Genomic DNA, 20,774 nt, shown 5'->3' with positions numbered 1-20,774 from the left:
GAGGAATTTGGACTTAAGAACACAGTGACCATAACAGAAAATGGATAATGAGCCACAGAGCTCAACATGTGGAAATGAATACAAAAGGAGCAAGGACCAAATTCAAGCATATTCTCTCTGTTTACTGTAACCAAATACCTCCCCCTGGACACAATATTCCAGCCCATCCTCTGACTTCCACTGCTATTCCACGAGCCCGCGTGCCTGGGTTCTGGACAGTGGAACGTGGACAGCCATGATGTGCCTGACCCTCAAACCCTCCCTCACAAATCTCCAGGCTCCCCTCCTTTAGCGTAGCATAGTCAAGCCCAATGACCTCAGAATTCGCCTACTGAAAATGACAGTCACAAGATGCCAACAGTCTGCACACATTAGTGACTGTGTGGAAGGCCTCCTGCCAACTGGAAACACTCATGGCGGTCTTCACACAAGCAGGCATTAAAGGACTTGCTGCGTAACGAACCTTAACTAACCCAGAAACCACTCCTTGAGGTGGACACACTACCGTGTGTGGCACTGGCTTCCCATCAGGGCAGCAGGCGGCAAGAATCTAACGTCACCTGGAAAGATGGAGACACGTGCTCTGCCACGCGAGGCACATGACACCTGCAGGGTGCTGGAAGGTAGACGGCATGCCCACAGATCCTGCGGCTCTAGGCGAACTGGGTGGATGAGTCTTTGCTTTTACCTTAGTGTTAGTAAGCTATTTCAGGGAAAAGATGAACTCATGAAAGGACTGGCTTACAAGCAGAAATCAAAGAGGATAGTGTCAAAACATTGGGGGCACTGAAGGGTTGGAGAAACAAAGATCCGTAGACCTGGACCAGAAAGTGGTGCCACTGAAACGGCTGTGCTCAACAAAGGCCAGGATGTGCCCGAGCGGACAAGGTGGCTCATCGGCAGGGATCAGACTGGGGTGTCCTTCCCACCACCGGACCAGAGTGGAGGCAGCTGCCCTCAGGGTGACTCCAGACCTTGTGTTAAAGAAAATGGGTTCTTCACTTCACCAAAGACATTCAGGCAGCTAAGAGACACAGGAGGAAATGCTTGCAATCACTAGCCATTAGAAAAATGCAAATAAAAACCACAATGAGATTCCGTCTCACCCCAACATTATTGGCACAAATCAAAAAAACAGAAAATAACAAATGTTGGATAGGTTGCAGGGAGATTGGAACTCTTATACACTGCTGGTGGGAATGTAAAATGATACAACTATGGAAAACAACATGGCACTTCCTTAAAAAACTAGAAAAACAAGTACCATATGATCCAGCAATCCCACTCCTAGGAATATATTCTAAGATATAAGAGCTGTCGCGTGAACAGGCATATGCACACCCATGTTCACTGCAGCATTATTCACAATAGCAAAAAGATGGAAACAACCAAAATGCCCATTAATAAATGAATGGATAAACAAGCTATGGTGTATACACACAATGGAATACTACACAATGATAAAGAACAGTGATAAATCTGTGAAACATCTCACAACATGGAGAAATCTGGAGGGCATCACGTTATACAAAAAAAGTCAATCACAAAAGGACGAATATTTTATGGGACCACTATTATAAAAACTCAAGAAAAGGTTTACATACAGAAAGAAACAATTTTTGATGGTTACAAGGGAGGGGAGGGCTGGGGAGGGGAAATCACTAACTACATGGTAGATAGATGTTAACTTTGGTGAAGGGAAAGACAACATACAATATAGGGGAAGTCAGCACAGCTTGACCAAGGCAAAGCCATGGAGGCTTCCTAGACACATCCAAACACTTTGAGGGACCAAGTTACCAGAGCTGAGGGCTGGGGACCATGGTCTCAGGAGACATCTAGGTCAACTGGCATAAGATAGTTCATAAACAAAATGTTCTAAATGCTACTGTGGTGAGTAGATTCTACTTGTGGTAAGTAGTGTCTGGGGTCTTAAACGTTTGTGAGCGGCCACTAAGATACATCTACTGGTCCCATCCCATGTGGAACAAAGGAGAATGGTGAAAACCAAAGAAAGACACAAGGAAAATACCAGTCCAAAGGACTAACAGACCACATGAACCACAGCCTCCACCAGCCTAACCCCAGAACTAGCTGGTGCCCGGTTACCACTGCCAACCACTCTGACAGGGATCACAAGCAAGGGTCCCAGCCAGAGCAAGTAAAAATGTAGAACAAAATTCAAATTCACGAAGGCCAGACTTACTGGTCTGACAGAGGCTGGAGGAACTGTTGAGACTATGGCCCCCAAACACCCTTCTAACTCAGAACTGAAGCCACTCCTGAAGTTCACCTCTCAGCCAAAGATTAGACAGGCCTATACAATAAACAATAACACACATGAAGAACATGCTTCTTAGTTCAATCGAATATACAAGACCAAATGGGCAACACCTCCCCAAAAGCAGAGACGAGAAGGCAGGAAAGACAGGAAAACATGATGAAGGGACACGTGGAACGCAGGGTGGAAAGTGGGAAAGTGCTAACACATTTCAGGGATTGCAACCAGTGTCACAAAATAACTGGTGTATAAATTTTTGAAGGAGAAACTAATTTGCTCTGTAAACTTTCACCTAAAGCACAATAAAATTAAAAAAAAAAAAAAAAGAGAGAGAGAATGGGTTCTTGACTGCTGCAGGAGCAGCGAGATCATAGGACACGTGGGCTTGCTTCTCACATAGCCAGTGCCTCCTCTCTCCTCACTCCCTGGCCCTACATGCCCCTGTAGGAGTGTGGGAGTGTGTGTGTGTGTGTGTGTACACACATGCACTTCTCTTTCTCCTCTTCACTGTATCTTTAGCTCCTCAAAGACAGGCATAAACAACAGCAACCTTGAGAAATCTACACAAACTGCTAAACCCCCCAAAAAGCCAAACCAATGCCATGGAGTTGATTCCAACTTCATAGAGACTCTATAGGACAGAATAGAACTGCCCCATAGGGTTTCCAAGGAGCGGCTGGTGGATCCAAACTGCGGACCTTTTGGGAGCAGGACAAAACAGTTCACATACGCACTGTTTTCATAACCACACTCTGTCGTTCCAAGTGGACACACTCTACCTATGTATCTGAAATGCTGTTCATGTCTGCTCTATTTAACATTGCCTAATTAAGTTTCGGAGCCCTAGTGGTGGACTGGTTAAGAGCTCAGGCTGCTAACCAAAAGGTAGGCAGTTCGAATCCACCAAGCTGCTCCTTGGAAACCTTATGGGGCAGTTCTATTCTTTCCTATAGGGTCACTATAAGTTGGAATTGACTTGAAGACAATGGGTTTGGTTTTTTTGCTTTAATTAAGTTTTAGCTTATTTTAAAATTGTAGTTTATTTTCTTGAATCAAAGAAAATAAAAGATAATCATTTGAACTGTATTGTTAATAAGAGCACTAATTACACAAAGAATTGGTACTGCTAAGATTTTCTCTAGGTTCATTTCCAGAGTATCGCAAGTACAACTTCACAAACTTATTTATGTAAGTTTCCTTTAGAATTCCCACTGCTAACCAACAGAGGTATTGGCCCACCCATGGGACAGCGCCCTCTGGGGAAGGAGAGCTCCTGCCTGGTAAGCAGGGTCCTTGCTTGCACTGCGAAGGTCATCAGAACAAAAGCAATGAAACACCCCAGGTATGTATCACAGAAGGTTCTAAAAAATCAGAGCCTTCAATCTCCAAGCTTTTGCTGCTCCCTGGAGAGCATGCCGCTCTCCTTACCTGTGCCACACAGACATGGTGGTCTCCCTCCCTTACACATATAGCACAACAGCATGTGATGCACAAACCCACCTCCTCGCCCACTGGACGATGCTTTCGGTGGCCCACTCCAGAGCACACCCCCAAGCCTGAAAAGTTGGGCTGTCCCCTCCTGCTGCCATCCCATCATCACCCCATGCCTATCTTGTACGCTCCTGAGTCCCTGGTGCCTGGCAGACAGAAGGCTCTAATGGGTCCTTGTTGGATGGATGGGTGGGTGGGTGGCTGGGTGGATGGGTGGATAGGTGGGTGGATGGGTGGATAGGTGGGTGGATGGGTAGGTGAATGGATGCGTGGGCAGGTAGATGGGAGATGGGTAGGTGAATGGATGAGTGGGTGTGTCGACGGTGGATGGGTAGGTGAATGGATGAGTGAGTAGGTGGATGGTGGATAAGTGGCTGGTTGGGTAGGTGGATGGTGGATGGGTGGCTGGATGGGCAGATGGATGGTGGATGGGCAGGCAGGTGAGTAGGTGGATGGTAGATGGGCAGGTGGATGGTGGATGGATGGGCGGATGGTGGATGGGTAGGTGGATGGGCAGGCAGATGGTGGATGAGCGGGTAGATGGTGGACAGATAGATGCCACCCTATTCCTCCACTGTCACAGTGCTCCACACCTGCCAGGGAAGTACTCTCTCACAGATGAGAGTTGGGCTGAGTAGGTGGATGGTAGATGGGCGGATGGATGGTAGGTGGATGGTGGATGGGTGGGTGGATGGTGGATGGGGGGGTGGACGGTGACGGGTGGTTGGAGAATGGGTGGGTGGATGGTGATAGGTACATGGTGGATGGGTGGGTAGATGGTGATGGGTGGCTGGATGGGCGGGTAGATGGTGGATGGGTGGGTAGGTGGACGGTGGATGGGAGGGTGGATGGTGGACAGATGGTGGATGGGGAGGTGGACGGTGGATGGGTGGGTGGATGGTGGACAGGTGGATGGTGGATGGGCAGGCGGATGGTGGATAGGTAGGTGGATGGGTGGGCGGACGGTGGATGGGTGGGTGGATGGTGGACAGGTGGATGGTGGATGGGCGAGCGGATGGTAGATGGGTAGGTGGATGGGTTGGTGGATGGGTGGGCAGATGGTGGATAAGCAGGTAGATGGTGGACAGATAGATGCCACCCTATTCCTCCACTGTCACAGTGCTCCACACCTGCCAGGGAAGTACTCTCTCACAGATGAGAGTTGGGCTGAGACTGGGAAGAAGGCCACCCAACACCTGCCTGCATCACCACCACAAGCAGTGGCACCTTAAGATGGGAAGACTTAGGGGTCTGGATCTCTATGTCTTCCAAAGACTCCCCACACCCCCATTCACATGTCCGTCCTAGAAACGTGGGGTGCCTGACCTCAGACTGGAGCACACCCTGGAGGTGCTGCCTGCCCCACAGCAGTCCCCACACAGTATGCGGCATGGTCCGGCACCAACAGGGTCACAACATTGACTTGACATGAAAGCCTGTCACCTGGAAATCATGAAGCCACCTACACAAAACAGTGCAGGCGAAGGGGGGGCTCTGCACGTCGCCTCCTACTCTTCCACCTGCCCTTCCCAGCTCCCCATCACTGCTCATCCACTCAGCGGTCATGCTGTGACAGGAAGAGGGCTGCGACAGCTGCCCCTATGGGCGGGCTGGGTGCAGAGCACACCACACGTGTTGGGCCACTGTCCCGCCGTGGGACTGCATCGGCTCCCGGGCCGCAGTATCTGCCAGCGCAGCAGGATCTGCTCGGTGGAGGTCCTGCTCAATATTAAAGGAGCACATTCTTCTCTTTCTGCCATATTTTTCTGATGATTAAGCTAATTCCTCCGAGTCTCATACGAAGCCGACAGTCAATTACGTGCCCTGAGGAAGGGAGTAACTATGTGGATAATTCAGGGGTGATGAAAAATCACTGAAATTTGATTGTTACTAAAGCCGAGTAGAAGCAAATCACTTGCTACTCCATTGTTTTCAATAAATAATTACATAAAAGCGAGGCATACGTTATACCAGTCTTGGAAAGAACAATACACCCATCTGCAGCACCTTAAAATCGTACGATGCTAAAAATTATGTGTTAAATCTGGTAAAACTTCACCAATTTGGTATAAATGGAACGGTCAGTCTTAACAATATCCATAATTTTTAAAGGCATTTTTATTAGTTTCAAATATAGTGCATATTGTAAGAGTGGGTACCAACACACAACCCTGTCTTGTCTAAGAGCATTCACAATAAATTCACACCACATAGCAACGTCCAGAGAACAGAGTCATTTAAAACATGGACTTAACTGCTGCATCTTGTAACACACTGAGTGTAAGATGTTGGTCTGAAAATGCAATGTATGTAAGGAGGGTTTTTCTACTGGAGAATAAGATTCTGGAATTTGTACACAGTAGGGCTAATATGAGTCATCTGGATTATAGTAAAGGGGCTCTGGTGGCACAGAGGTTAAATGCTCGGCTGCTAACTGAACCCACCAGCTGCTCTGTGGGAGAAAGATGTGGGCAGTCTGCTCCCTTAAAGACGACAGCCTTGGAAACCCTATGAGGCAGCTCTACTCTGTCTTACAGGGTCGCTATGAGTCGGAATCGACTTGACAGCAACGGGTTGGATTATAGCGTGTGTGCCCTGGACACACAACACCAGAGGGCACAGTGCTGATGAAGATCCAAGGTTTGTGACCCCCAATGCCTGACACGAAGTTCCATTAAGTATAATTGTCTTTTGGCCTTTGTTATATTTATCAGGTTGGTTTTATCATATGATTGTTGACTGAGAAATTAATTTCTTCTTCCGTTTTTTTTAGGAAGCCACAGTAAAAACCAGCTAATTTTTATCTCCTGAAGGGATGTCTATCTCATGCCTCAGAACACCAAGGGGTGCTGAGGTGGTGAGGGACCTGGTCCAGGTCAGTCCTGTCAGTTGGGGACGGGGAGAGAAGGAGAAGGTAACAGCAAACACAGAGGCTAGACACTCAATCATCATGGCAAGACTGACTATTCCCCTAGCTAGAAGAATCTTTTCACCTAAGACGAAATTAATTTCCTATTAATTAATTAAATAATTTTTATATGAAGACAAGGAGCCCTGGTGGCACGGTGGTTAAGTACATGGCTACTAACTGAAAGGTCAGTGGTTTGAACCCATCAGCTGCGCTGCGGGAGAAAGATGTGGCAGTCTGCTTCCGTAAAGATTTACAGCCTTGGAAACCTACGAGGCAGTTCTACTCTGTCCAATAGGGTCACCATGAGTCGGAATCAACTCAACGGCAATGGGTATTTTTTTGGTTTTATAGGAAGGCAAACTATCAGCAGCTTTTAAAGCAACAATTCACCTCTAACAGCCAACAATGTGTAATTTTATATAGTCACGAACAACTTTTTGAATCTGGTTTTAAGAAAACATAGAGTTTAGTGTCTTAACACATCATGGTGAATTAAAAACTGAAATTAAATTAACCTGGAGCAGTGAATATAAGGAATATTCTCTGTTCTTTAAAAGGAAAATATTTTAACAATGGTTGCCACAATCTTACTTTCTACATTATAAAGAATAGTTTTAACATTAGGGAAGTCATTAATAGGGTGGCAGGAGAAAGGACAAATATTATAAAGCGTCTCTCTTGAGAGGGGAAAACCTTTTAATATTCAAAGCTACAAACTTCTAAGCTTTCATCAATATCTTTCTAAAAATACACTTTAAACTCCGAAGCTAGCATGATTTATGCACACGTTTATATGCATCTTTTTACAGTTTCCTTTTTAAGCTAGCCCCTCAGTCTCTTTAAGGTGCCAAGAAAAAAAAGAGAGACGCTTTAAAAGGGATGCTATGAAGTCACTGGCATCAGCAGGACTGCTAACTCACAAAAGCGGTCTACCCCAGAAATCAGCCCCTACTTCACATTTTCACCATAAAAACTAAACAAATTACCCTTCCTCTCCGAGCGTTTCTTGCGCCTCCTTTTAAATCGCCGCCCCATGATGCTGAAGAAGGTCCCCACATGTAAAGTTGCCGTGACAAGGGACGCCATGCCAACGAGCCGACCCCCAGCCACAGCCAGCCCAGCTCTCGGGCGCGTCCCTCAGTCACTGGGGCAGTCACACGGAGGCTCAGCGCTTAGCATGCCACCGCCGCCACAGCCACAGCAGCCCTCTGCCGGCACCCGGGTGGCACCCGGCACCCGGCACCCGGCACCCGGGAGGGAGCCAGCTCTCCCCCTCTGCCACAGGCGTGCTCCTCAGCTGCACAGCTGCTGGGCTGAGGGAGCGCAAACCACCAGTCACTTCCCGGCTGGCCGTGCCACCCAGAACGCGGCACGTGACAGTTAACCCTTCCACACCGCCACTCACAGAACACCACACGGAGAGGGAGGGGAGAGGTGCCCAATGCCTGGGGATCTTTCTAGGGAGATGGCCCACAGCAAACAGATCAAAGGCCTTAAAAAAGTCCTTTCTGTCTCCTTGAAAACAAAGTTCCTAATATAATGAAATTAAAGTGTCAACAAAAGAGTTTTACTGTTTAAAAAGTAAGAGGCTGTCACGCAAGGCAGCCGGTGGGATGAATCCATAGAAGGGTGTTGCTAATAAAGCCCCCAGAAGGACAAGCACACCGCACTTCCAATGGCGGCCCCTGCTGACCGCCCTCCTGGCAGGGCGCTCCCTCCTTCCCTCCCTCCTCCTTGCCTGACTCAGGCCCTGTGGTGACTTGCTGGGGTCCCTACTTCACTGCAGGGATACCGCCTACTCCGGGGGGTTATGAGCACCCAAGGGGCAGAGGCTAAGACTGAAACCGCTCCTGTGCTCCACAGCGTCTGGCAGACGGACCAGGCAGCCTGGGCCCTCATCTCTCTCACACACACATGCTCGCTCTCACACGTTCTCTCTCTCACACACACATTCCCTCTCACACACACACATTCCGTCACACACACACATTCTCTCTCACACACATTCTCTCTCACACATTCCCTCACACACACACATTCCCTCACACACACACATTCTCTCACACACACATTCCCTCTCACACACACATTCTCTCTCACACATACACATTCTCTCCCACACACACATTCCCTCTCACACACATTCCCTCACACATTCTCACACACATACATTCTCTCTGACACACACATTCTCTCTGACACACACATTCTCTCTCACACACACATTCCCTCTCACACACACTCCCTCACACACATTCTCTCTGACACACATTCTCTCACACACACATTCTCTCTCACACACATTCTCTCACACACATTCTCTCATACACACATTCTCTCTCACACACACACATTCTCTCACACACATTCTCACACACACACATTCTCTCTCACATACACAGTCTCTCTCACACACACATTCTCTCACACATTCTCTCTCTCACACACACATTCTCTCTCCCCCACACACACTCACTCACACACGCCTCATGGAGTACTCGAGTACCTTTGTCACTTGGGACCCAGCCCATTGTGCCGGCACAGCACAATCCATAACCCTCAACGCCCTCTGTCTAGACTAACACAGCTCCAGCCCCAGGGAGACCCTCCCACATCTCCTGTCATATGCTCCTAAACAAAAGTTAATTGTACACAAGTGCTCTGGAGCCCGTGGGCTGTCTTGCTGCTGATCTTGCCTATGGGTCATGCTTCAGGTTACACTGAGGATTTGAGTGGCACGTGCACTGAGGTGAAAGAAATGACAAATGAACTAACCTGTCAAATCCTTCCTCTCAGCATGATGTACTCTTATTTTACATAACACGGTACCATTTCCCAGTAATGTCCCCCGTCTGTTTTCCTATTTATTATTCCTAAGGTACATGCATTAGCGCAACAGTCACACAATTGTACATGGTGATCGAGGAATATTTTGTCATATTAAGTAATTCATTAAAAAAAAGCCCAACTGCCTCATGGCAATCCCATGTGGGTCAGAGCAGAACTGTGCTCCATGGGGTTTTCATGGCCGTGATCCTTCAGAAGTAGATTGTCAGATCTTTCTTCTGAGGTACCTCTAGGTGGACTCAAACCTCCAACCTTGCAGTTATCGGCTGAGTGCATTCACTGTTTGTGCCACTCAGGGACAAATGATTCATATTGCTCCTAAATTTGTATGAGAGTGTGTGTGAAGGTCTAGACATACCGGGCGTAAACCATATGATATTGATGCTCTGTGCTGGCAACCAGACGGACATCAAACACCAGACCTGTCAATAGTTTTATTTTTATATATTTATATTAACATATAACACTAATTATAAACAATATGTTAATTGTTAATATACAAAATTATTGATATTAAATAGTATTAACATTAACTTAATAAAAATTTCAAGGTGTTCAATTAAAATTCAGCTTTAAATAATTTTAAAACTGTGATATTACTCAAAAGAAAAAGTCCTCTAACTATGTTAGAGAACAAACAAGAAAACCTCTCTGGAACTACTTTGTATTGGAGCCCTGGTGGCGCAGTGGTTAAGAGTTTGGCTGCTAATCAAAAGGTCAGCAGTTTGAACCCACCAGTCATTCCTTGGAGACCCTATGGGGCAGTTCTACTCTGTCCATAAGGTCACTACGAGTTGGCAACCGGTTTGGTTTTGGTTTTATAGGCATCTTTATTAACAATTCCCTTGCAAGGAATCAAAATAAGTTAGGTACATAACCATGGGAAACGACCAGTGGTTAACCAGGTCTAGAGGACTGAAGATTGGCCAAAGCTTAAAAAAATCATCACATTTTTAAAAACTCACCCCGCTAAATAAGAATGCCTTGTGCAATGTCCCTGTCGCCAGTGCAGGCGCCCCGCCCCCAGGAGATGCAGGTGCCGGTCGGGGCGTGAGGGCTGCCAGGAGAAGCCACATTTGAATTTCAAAGCAAGGCCCCAGGGGTCTCCTAATGGGGACTGAACCAAGGAAGAAGCAATTTGAAAAATGGAGCTGAAACTTCCAGATCTCATCCAGGATAAATAGTTTAACAAGAGTTTCAAGCAGTCCAGATCAAACCAATAGCAGTTTAAGGTAAAAAGACAAATTATAAAAAGTTATCTTGACTCTGGATTCTTTAGGATGAAATTACTGAGGAATAATCGAAGGCTTAAAAAATTCAGGTGAAAAGAAGGAACCTCTCCCCAGTGGCTAGATACTCTCAGGTTAAAAAGAGGGAAAAAAATCTGTGATTTCTCTACATCGGGGCTTTGTTTGAGTTTTGTTTCTAGAGGAGGCTAAGCTTGATGGGGGGCCTTCATCTCTGGGACAGCCTCCATTCACATTCACACCACATCTTTGCAAATGGCGCAGCCAAGTGGAGCCACTCCCAGGAGAGGCTGGCGTGTCTCTGCGCCCCCTGCTGGCTCTTGAAGGACTTGTCCGGGGTGGGCTCCAACCAGCTGAAATCAAGGGCTGGTTTTATGGCTTTGGGATTTCCTATTACGGAGTTTCCCAACCAATACACAAGTGATGACTGCCCCTTTCTTTGAAATGAGAAAATTCTAATTTCTCCATCATAACCCAAAAAAGACAACAACGTTCTACATCTAGCCACATGGCAAGTTATAAGTATATTCATGGAAAGAAAAACTTTCAAAGTATACATATACTCCTATCTTTAAAATTTCCAATTGTTTAAATCAGATAAATCAGAATCCATAAACCTGATAAGCCAAGAGACGTAACAAAAGGATATTTGGATTTGTTTGGCAGCCTCTCACTGGGTCCTTTTCAGAAGCAAACGGCACCGGTGAGGATACGACCCTGTAATGTGGCCACAAAACCCTAGTATGTGCATAGCTTTTCAGGAGTCCATCAAATCTATCAAATAAGATAATACTGTCAGTGAAGATACATGAGCACCACCATCTTCAGTTATACATTCATAAAAAATTAACTGGGGGTTTACAGTCTATGGAATTTTCAATCATCTCGTGCACATGGGAAAGCTGGACAATGAAAAAGAAGGCTGAAGAACTGATGCATCCGAATTGTGGTACTGGCAAAAAATGACTATACCATAGACTGTCAGAAGAATGAACAAATGTGTCTTGGAGGAAGTACAGCCAGAATGTTCTTTAGAAGTGAGGAAGGCAAGGCTATGTCTCACTTACTTTGGACATACCATCAGGACTACCAATCTCTGGAGAAGGACATCATGCTTGGTAAAGTAGATGGTCAGTGAGAGAGAGGGAGACACTCGATGAGATGGACTGACACAGTGGCTGCAACGATGGGCTCAAACATACCAACAATTATGAGGATGGCACAGGACCAGGCAATATTTTGTTCTGTTATTGTTGGGAGTTGGAGTTCGAGTTGGAGTTGACTAAATGGCCAATAACAACAGCAAATATTGTGAAAGATGTCACAGTGAGTTTGTTAAGAGAACTTGCACTGGGCTCATCCAACATCTGTGCGTCTGTCTTGTGTCAAGGCCACCGTGGAGTCATTGATCCAGCACATTTCTCAACACTTCTTGGTTCAATAAGACCAGGTCCACTTAGGTTCCTGCTAACTAAAACACACGTAACAGTCTCTAAAAGACGTGCTCGTTTCCTGACCATAATGTTGTACAATCTCACTTGATGTTGGCTCTACGTTAACATAAAAAATTAGATAAAAGTGGCAATGCCATATATTTTGCCTTCAACTAATAATCACATTGTGTTTTCCTCATCAAATGACGCAACCCAATGCACCATAAATCTTCCCAACATGATGTACACTTTATTTGTTCTTTCCTGAAAGAGCAATTTAGAACCTGCCAGCATGACAAAGCGAAGGGCACCCTCACTGTGGTAAATCTGGGGCTGTGAGCTGTAGAGGCGCACCAATGGAGCAGCCCCTTCTCAAGGCACATTAATTTGTTTTAGAGTCATTCCAATTAAGTTACCAGAGTTGAGGTGGTGTCCTGACTCTGTATCTCTATCCTTTCCTGCTTCAGTTCTCCCTGCTTCCTCCTTTCACCTTTAGGGTTTGTCTTATTCATCTAGTGCTGCTATAACAGAAATACCACAAGCGGATGGCTTTAACAAAGAGAAAGTTATTCTCTCACTGTCTGGCAGGCTAGAAGTCCGAATTCAGGGCACCAGCTCCAAGGGAAGGTTTTCTCTTTCTGTCAGCTCTGGAGGAAGTTCCTTGTGATGCAGCCACCTTCCCTTGGTCTGGGAGCATCTCAGCACCTCAGGTCCACAGGATGCGCTCTGCTCCCAGTGCTGCTTTCTTGGTGGAATGAGGTCCCCATGTCTCTACTCACTTCTCTCTTTCATATCTTAAAAGAGATTGGCTTAAGACACTATCTAATCTTGAAGGACTCATCAGCGTACATGCCACTAATTCACCTTATTACATCATAGTGATAGATTCACAACACCTAAGGAAATCGCATCAGATGACATTACCTAGTCAAGCTGACAGATATTTTGGGGGGACAGAATTCAATCCATGACATTCCACCCTTTGGCCCCCCAAAATTCATGTCCTTGCCACACATAAAACATCTTCAACCCATCATACCAGAGCAAAAGTCTTAAATCAGCTGCAAGCCCAAAATCTAAAAATTCCTCTTCATCTGCAAAATCCAGAATATAAGTTATCTGCTTCCAAAGTACAATGGCAGAACAAGCACAAGCCAGACATTGCCATTACAAATGGGAGAAATTCGAGAGAAAGAAGGCATAACAGGCACAAGCAAGTTAGCAGAACACATTACATTAGCCCTCAAGCCTTGAAAATAATCCTCTGTTCTCTGAGACCATGTACACAATAGCCCTGCCCTCCAGACTCTAGGTACTGGCCGCACTCTCCAGATTCTGAGTGGAGGCCCCTCGGCCCTGGGCTTCAGCTCCACCTTCCAGGCCCACTGAGATGGCAACTCTGCTCTCTTGGCTTCAGGCACACCATTCTCCTAGTCCATCTAAGCGAAAACTCTACCCTTAGAAAACCAGAGGCCATGGATCCGCCCTCTGAAACCCCAGAGGTCCCGGCCATACCTTTTGAGACTAAGTTAGCTTGGCTTCCTGTGTTCTTGTCTCTTCAGCTTCTGCTTCCTTGTTTCTTGGCCTCTCGGCTCCTCGGGCCTCACGCCCACATCTGTCCTGCTGGGGCAGGTGTTCCAAAGCTCTGCAGATCCACCAATAAGTGCCTGGAGGCACCCCACTCCGCCAGTAAACTTTGGCCCGAAGGCACTCAGCTCTCTCGCTCCAAGGGTCAGCAAGCCTAGCTCCAGGGCCAAGTCCCCAGAGGCAGCCCACTCTGCCAGGAAGCCTCCTGCGCACAGGCGCTCAGTTCTCTTGCTCCATGGGTTGGCTCCAGAGCTGTCTGGCGCTGGTCTGCTGATTCTGCTATTGCCGGTTCGCTGCTCCTGCCACCAGTCCTCTGCTGCTGTTTCTCACCATCTGCACCTTCTCCAGTGTTAACAGTTCTCCTCATCTCCCTGAGTCTTCTATCCATTCACAGCTTCAAAATCACTTCCATGGTTTAGGTGTCAGTTAGAGCAGCACCCCACTCTCGCAGCACCAAATTCTGTCTTAGTCATCTAGTGCTGCTATGACAGAAATGCCATAAGTGGATGGCTTTAACAAAGAGAACTTTATTCTCTCATAGTCCAGTATGCTACAAGTCCAAATTCAGGGTGCTGGCTCCAGGGGAAGGCTTTCTCTGTCTGTCGGCTCTGGGGGAAAGTCCTTGTCTGGGAGCATCTCAGTAGGAACCTCAGGTCCACAGGATGCACTCTGCTCCCCACACTGCTTTCTTGGTGGTATGAGGTCCTCATGTCTTTCTGCTCGCTTCTCTCTTTTATATCTCAAAAGAGATTGGCTTAAGACATTACCTAATCTTGTAGACCTCGTCAGTGTAACTGCCACGAACTCATCTTATTACATCATAGTGATAGGATTTACAGCGTTGGAAATCATATCAGAAGGTAAAATGGTAGACATTCATGCAATCATACAAGGAAATCACGCCCTAGTCAAGCTGACAGATATTTCTGGGGGACACAATTCGATCCATGACAGGATTATTTAAGAGAAACATAAAGAGGATGCTTGTGTCCAGGAGAATGGAGGAAGTCACAGCAAATGATTAAACTGACAAAGGTTACTGTTTAAAAATATTTTAAAGCCCTTTTTTTTTCCAATTTTAAAAGTGCACCTGTTTGCTACTTCAGTCGGCTATCTTTGCAAGTTAATAAGGACATATAATTCTAGCAGAATGTCAGAAGTAGCCATTCGCCATTTAGCACTGACATTCCAGGTACCTAGTGAATTTCCACCACCGGTCTGCTAGTTTGTCATACTGCGTACCTTCCATGTTGTTGCAATGCTGGAAGCTACGCCATTGGTATTCCAAAAACCCATGATGAACAGATTCCAGTGGAGCTTCCAAACTAAGACAGACTAGGAAGAAGGGCTTGGAGACCTACTTCCAAAAATCAGCCAATGAAAACCTTACGGATCCCAATAGAACACTGTCCAACTCACTTGCTTTGGACACATCAACAGAAAGGAGGACATCACGCTTGGTAAAGCAGAGGACCAGCCAGGACGAGAGAGATCCCTGATGAGATGGACTGGCACAGTGGCTGCAACAATGGACTCAAATATGCTGGCAATAGTGAGGATGATGCAGGACCGGGCAACATTTTGTTCTGTTACACATGAGATCACCATGAGTTGGAGCTGATTCGACTGTCTCTATCTATCCATCCAGTTAATTTTATTTTTACCTGTCCTCAAAGTAAAGACTCCAAAATTTAATGTTCTGAGAACATTCAGTTAAGATAAAACTCTTAAAAAGTATTTTTCTACTCTTAAAATAAGAAAAAAAGATGCTTACCCACTAGAATTCTAAACTCTCTAAATGATCAGGTATTCACTCATTGGTTATTTAAGAATAGTCAACACATGGGAAACCGTGACATTACTTAATGTCATATTGAAGTGCCTCAGAAATGTTTGTTAATAACAAACATAGCAAATACTCATTCCTCCAACTGACACTGAGTGGGTACCTACTGTATACCAGGCACTGTCCTAAGGGTTTGGGATACATCTGTGAACAAACAGACAAAAACCTCAGCTTTCGCAGAGCTTATATTCTAGCAGGAGAAAGACCGTCAGTGGTAAGCATAGACATTAATTACATCACGCTGTGTGTCAGAGATGACAGGCGCTGTGCTAGGAAGAGGACTTGAGTGGGTACCAGGCAGGAGGCAGCAGTACCAGCTTGGTGAGAAGCTGTGATGAAGCAGAGCCCCTGGGTGGTAAGAACGTCAGCCATGACAGTGCCTGGGGGAGAGCATCCTGGGAGGGGACAGAAGGACAAAGCCCCTGAGGCAGAAGCAGCAGCAGCAGTGTGCCTGGCATCTTCCAGGAAAGGCTGCAAGGCCGGAATGACTGCAAAGGAGTTGGCAGGAGAGACAGGAGGGAAGAGAGGTGGCCAAGGGGCCCCGAGGTGCAGACACGTGGGGTCTCCTAAGCCACTGTAGGACTGAGGTGATCACTCTTAGGGTACAGACCACCTCAGAGCTTTGAGCAGAAGGGATATGGCCTAACCTGCTTTTGAAAGGAGGTGCTGACCACTGGTGAGGACAGATGTGGGGATGAGGGCTGAAGAAGGGAAGAGCCGAGCAAGCAGCAGGAAGTGGCCACATTCTGAATGTCGAAGGTTCAATGTCAGGGTAAGAGAGGAACAACCCCGCAGCTTCTGAGCACTGGAAGATGGGGCAGCTGACGGGAAACGCTGAGGTTAAGAGCAGGAGTTGGGCCTGTCGTCTTCCAGTGGAGATATCTGTGAGCTACCCGAGGAGATGCTAGAAGGACGCAGGGTCTGTGTCTGGGGTGCAGCCTGGCTAAAGACCCACAGCTGGGCTCAATGGCACCAGGGAGAGTGCGAGAGGTTGCTGGGGAATGAGTAATAAAGTGACAGAGACAGATAAGCCCAAAGACTGACGCCTGACACTGCAGCTGCCGGAAGAGGAAGCTAGAGGCGGGGGAGCCACTGAGGCCAAGTGCTCAGTGGGAGCTGATAATGTGACCATGGCCACGAGTCAGTTCACTGAAACCTCACTGAAGTCAGCAAAGTGGATTCTGTACTGATGGCATGAGGGCACGTAGACACGCCACCATGTTTTCACAACTGTCACTCAATGAAACCTCACCACGGCCTGCAAAGTGGGTTCTGTACAGACTGCGTGAGGGTGTGTGGACACGCCATCATGTCTTCACAACCATCAGGGATACTGTTCACAACTGAGTCCTCGTGAGAGGAGCTATGCCCTGCACATAATGGGTGGCTACACCCCGTGACCACAACTACAGTGCCACGGGGCCTCAGGCAAGTTTCTTCTCCTCTGCCCCTCAGACTCCTCATCTGTAAGTCATGATGACAGTTACGCACGCCTACCCCTGCTCCACCCCCTGCCCCCATGCAGTCCTCTTCCCAGCACGTTCCTGTTGTCTCTGACACACAGCATAATGTAACGTCTGCTCCGGGCACCGCTGATGGTCTTCCTTTGCCTTGCTAGAATACAAGCTCTGTGAAGGCAGAGGTTCTTCTCTTCAGGTGAGGACAGGGTAGGTGCCACCTGAGTTTCCGCTGCTATGGTATTTTACCGCTTTATAAAGAGGGGACTGGTGGGTGAAGGGGTTACGTGGCCTGCCCAAGTCCCATGTCCGATGAGTAGGAGGACTTGCTGGAATCCAGGGTGCACCAGCCTAGAACTGAGCTCACCCCACTCTGCAGGGCTGCCCCATTAAAGCAAAAACACTACTGCCAACATTATATATTTTTTAATATATTCAGATTCTTTATAAGTAAAAAAAAAATACACCAATTCTTCAAACATTCTATTTCCCATCAGCCCAGAACGATCACAGTTTTCAGCCCGCCTGCAGCATCCTTCAACTCACTCACGATAAGGAATTCAATTAAGCTTTTTGCATTTTCATTTAAGATGACTTCACCCAGGAATTTTCAGTCAAAAATCCAAATGTACGTGTCTCAGATGAGTGCTGATTTTGAAAGGCAAAAAGTAACATATTTTGAATCCTGGAATGGCTAGGATTTTTCCTCAAGGGCAAGCAATCTCAACCTTCTCCTGTTTGTCAGCCAAGCTTCCTCAGGATTTATGAACAAAGGATACAAAGTGACACCTGGGTTATGTGATCCTAAAACGAAACATTAGACTAAAGCAGTGGAACCATGACATTATTTTACACATAAACTTTAGACCCTCAAGAATTTTTTTAAGAAGTATATAAGATGTACAAAATTGTATCTTCCAATTCCATAAAAAACAAAATAAGCCAGCCCATAATTTATTATAGTTAAATTTATAAATTATTTTGATAAAATTTAACTTACAAGTCCTATCACTCACTGAGGATCCCTGGTGGCATAGTGGTCAAGAGCTCGGCTGCTAGCCAAAAGGTCAGCAGTTTGAATCCACCAGCTGCTCCTTGGAAATCCCATGGGACAGGTAGCTATGAATCGGAATCAACTCGAAGGGAACAGATTTGTTTTTTGTTTTAATCATTCACTGAATTAAACCAGCTGTAGGTATTTCATACCATTGCCTCTTGGGTACTTTAAAAGGGTTAAAATAAAGCCAATTAACAGAAATTACAGAACTCATTGAACAAAGCCAGAATCTCAGCGCACATTAGGAATGCGTGGAAACTTGTATGATGTGAAACGAAGTTTTTCTTCGCTGCAACACAGTATGCCATCTAGCCTACTCTTTGTCTTAGATGCTAAGCTACAGCACCACCTACCGTTCTAAAGGAGTTCATCAAGCCTCCAAAAGACCAAAGTTGGAAGTCCGCCAGATGCTCATAGCCAGACACTCACAGCTGGGCCTTGTGTTCTGGGAGCCAGCCTGGCCCTCACAGCCGGGTCTGGTGTTCCGGGAGCCAGCCTGAGCTCACACTGGGCCTGGCCCTCACAGCTGGGCCTGGTGTTCTGGGAGCCAGCCTGAGCTCACACTGGGCCTGCTGTTCCAGGAGCCAGCCTGGCCCTCACAGCTGGGCCTTGTGTTCCGGGAGCCAGCCTGGCCCTCATAGCTGGGCCTTGTATTCTGGGAGCCAGCCTGAGCTCACACTGGGCCTGGTGTTCCAGGAGCCAGCCTGGCCCTCACAGCCGGGCCTGGTATTCTGGGAGCCACCCTGGCCCTCATAGCTGGGCCTGGTGTTCCGGGAGCCAGCCTGAGCTCACACTGGGCCTGGTGTTCCAGGAGCCAGCCTGGCCCTCACAGCTGGGCCTGGTGTTCCGGGAGCCAGCCTGGCCCTTACAGCTAGACCTGGTATTCTGGGAACCACCCTGGCCCTCATAGCTGGGCCTGGTGTTCTGGGAACCAGCCTGAGCTCACACAGGGCCTGGTATTCCAGGAGCCAGCCTGGCCCTCACAGTTGGGCCTGGTGTTCTGGGAACCAGCCTGAGCTCACACTGGGCCTGCTGTTCCGGGAGCCAGCCTGGCCCTCACAGCCGGGCCTTGTATTCTGGGAGCCACCCTGGCCCTCACAGCCAGGCCTGGTGTTCCGGGAGCCAGCCTGAGCTCACACTGGGCCTGGCCCTCAGAGCTGGGCCTGGTATTCTGGGAGCCAGCCTGAGCTCACACTGGGCCTGGTGTTCCAGGAGCCAGCCTGGCCCTCACAGCCGGGCCTGGTGTTCTGGGAGCCAGCCTGGCCCTCACAGCTGGGCCTTGAGTTCTGGGAGCCAGCCTGAGCTCACACTGGGCCTGCTGTTCCAGGAGCCAGCCTGGCCCTCACAGCTGGGCCTGGTGTTCCGGGAGCCAGCCTGGCCCTTATAGCTGGGCCTGGTATTCTGGGAACCACCCTGGCCCTCACAGCCGGGCCTGGTGTTCTGGGAGCCACCCTGGCCCTCACGGCTGGGCCTTGTGTTCTGGGAGCCAGCCTGAGCTCACACTGGGCCTGGCCTTCACAGCTGGGCTTGGTCTTGTTAGGTGGTAGCTAGTATTCCCAGGCTCTTTTGCTAGGAGCTGGCCTGGCACTATTGGGCTCGGTGTTGCCAGGAAGGGACCTGTCCTTGACACTTAGGTCTTGGTGTTCTCCTGATGAACATAAAAAACGTCATAGAACATAACCATCAGACAAGGCCACTCTTGAGACCATAATGGACCAAGACAAAACAAGACCACCGCAACAACAAATCTGAACACAGACAAAAACATAAACATGGTCCAAACCACAAATACCTCCTCATCCTGGCTAACACAGGTAACTACAGTTTTACTTCTAAAATTAGCTTTAGCCTTGCTTTCATCTGTCCTGTTTTAGTTAAGACTTCATACGAGAACCAATCATAAAATCATCTGGCATCATCTGAACCAGAATGAGGCCCTACTTTCTTGAACCATCCCCCAAATCACCTACCACAAGCTCAATCCTATAATAAACACTAAATCACCTACCAAAGGTTCAATCCAATCATAAGTCCTTTTTAACCCACTCTCACTTGTTGTTGTTAGATGTTGCTGAGTTGGGTTCAACATCTGTATCTGTCTCTACATCAACCAATCAATATAGAGAGATAACTGAATATGTTCGATATATTTAATAGAGTAAAATGCTGCCTGGTTCTGAACCATCTTCACGATCATTTGGATGTTTGAGTCCATCGTTTTGGCTATCGTGTCAATCCATTTTCTGTCCATGGTGTGTGTTCTTTCTCATTATAATGAGGAAAAAACCCAACTTATTTAACCATAAGTGTGTTCCTTGTAGTCTTTGGCTAGAGGGCATTAACACAATCAAAGATAGAGTTAGAGGGAATTTTCGTAAGATTTAAGTGATTCCATAATAACTCAGGAAAGTCTGTATAGATGACAACTTGAAAGGAAAATATTTTAAAAACTGAAAGGAAAATATAGACAAATATTTTTTCAAAATGTTATCACAGGGCTTTTCATAAGTCCTGTTATAATATCACTGCATTAGACACAAAAAGGGTAAGCAGCAAACGTTAAAGGTGTATATTATAAAACGTAGAGTAACTGTGAAAAAGTTTTCAAAAGAGTTGT

At 47.1% G+C, this 20,774-nt stretch overlaps 1 protein-coding gene across 15 annotated transcripts in view; it reads right to left on the bottom strand.

The window, feature by feature from the left end:
- ADARB1 (adenosine deaminase RNA specific B1) overlaps positions 1-20,774 on the bottom strand; it is a 215,279-nt gene that overhangs the window by 71,882 nt on the left and 122,623 nt on the right. For 3 of the 15 annotated variants that reach the window (XR_007516233.1, XM_049875031.1, XM_049875034.1), the window contains exon 1: positions 7,670-10,002. The exons of 11 other annotated variants lie outside the window; for them this stretch is intronic. Coding sequence is in view for 3 of the 4 variants with exons in the window: in XM_049875031.1 (XP_049730988.1) it covers positions 7,670-7,769 (100 nt within the window). In the remaining variant the exon portion in view is untranslated. Of the gene's footprint in view, positions 1-7,669; positions 10,003-20,774 lie in introns of those variants that run through there. One more of the 15 variants, XM_049875033.1, reaches the window with a different exon arrangement.

This window comes from Elephas maximus, chromosome 2 (genome assembly GCF_024166365.1).
Source record: "Elephas maximus indicus isolate mEleMax1 chromosome 2, mEleMax1 primary haplotype, whole genome shotgun sequence".
Lineage (NCBI taxonomy): Eukaryota > Metazoa > Chordata > Mammalia > Proboscidea > Elephantidae > Elephas > Elephas maximus.
This window is presented reverse-complemented; position numbering and strand designations above follow the sequence as displayed.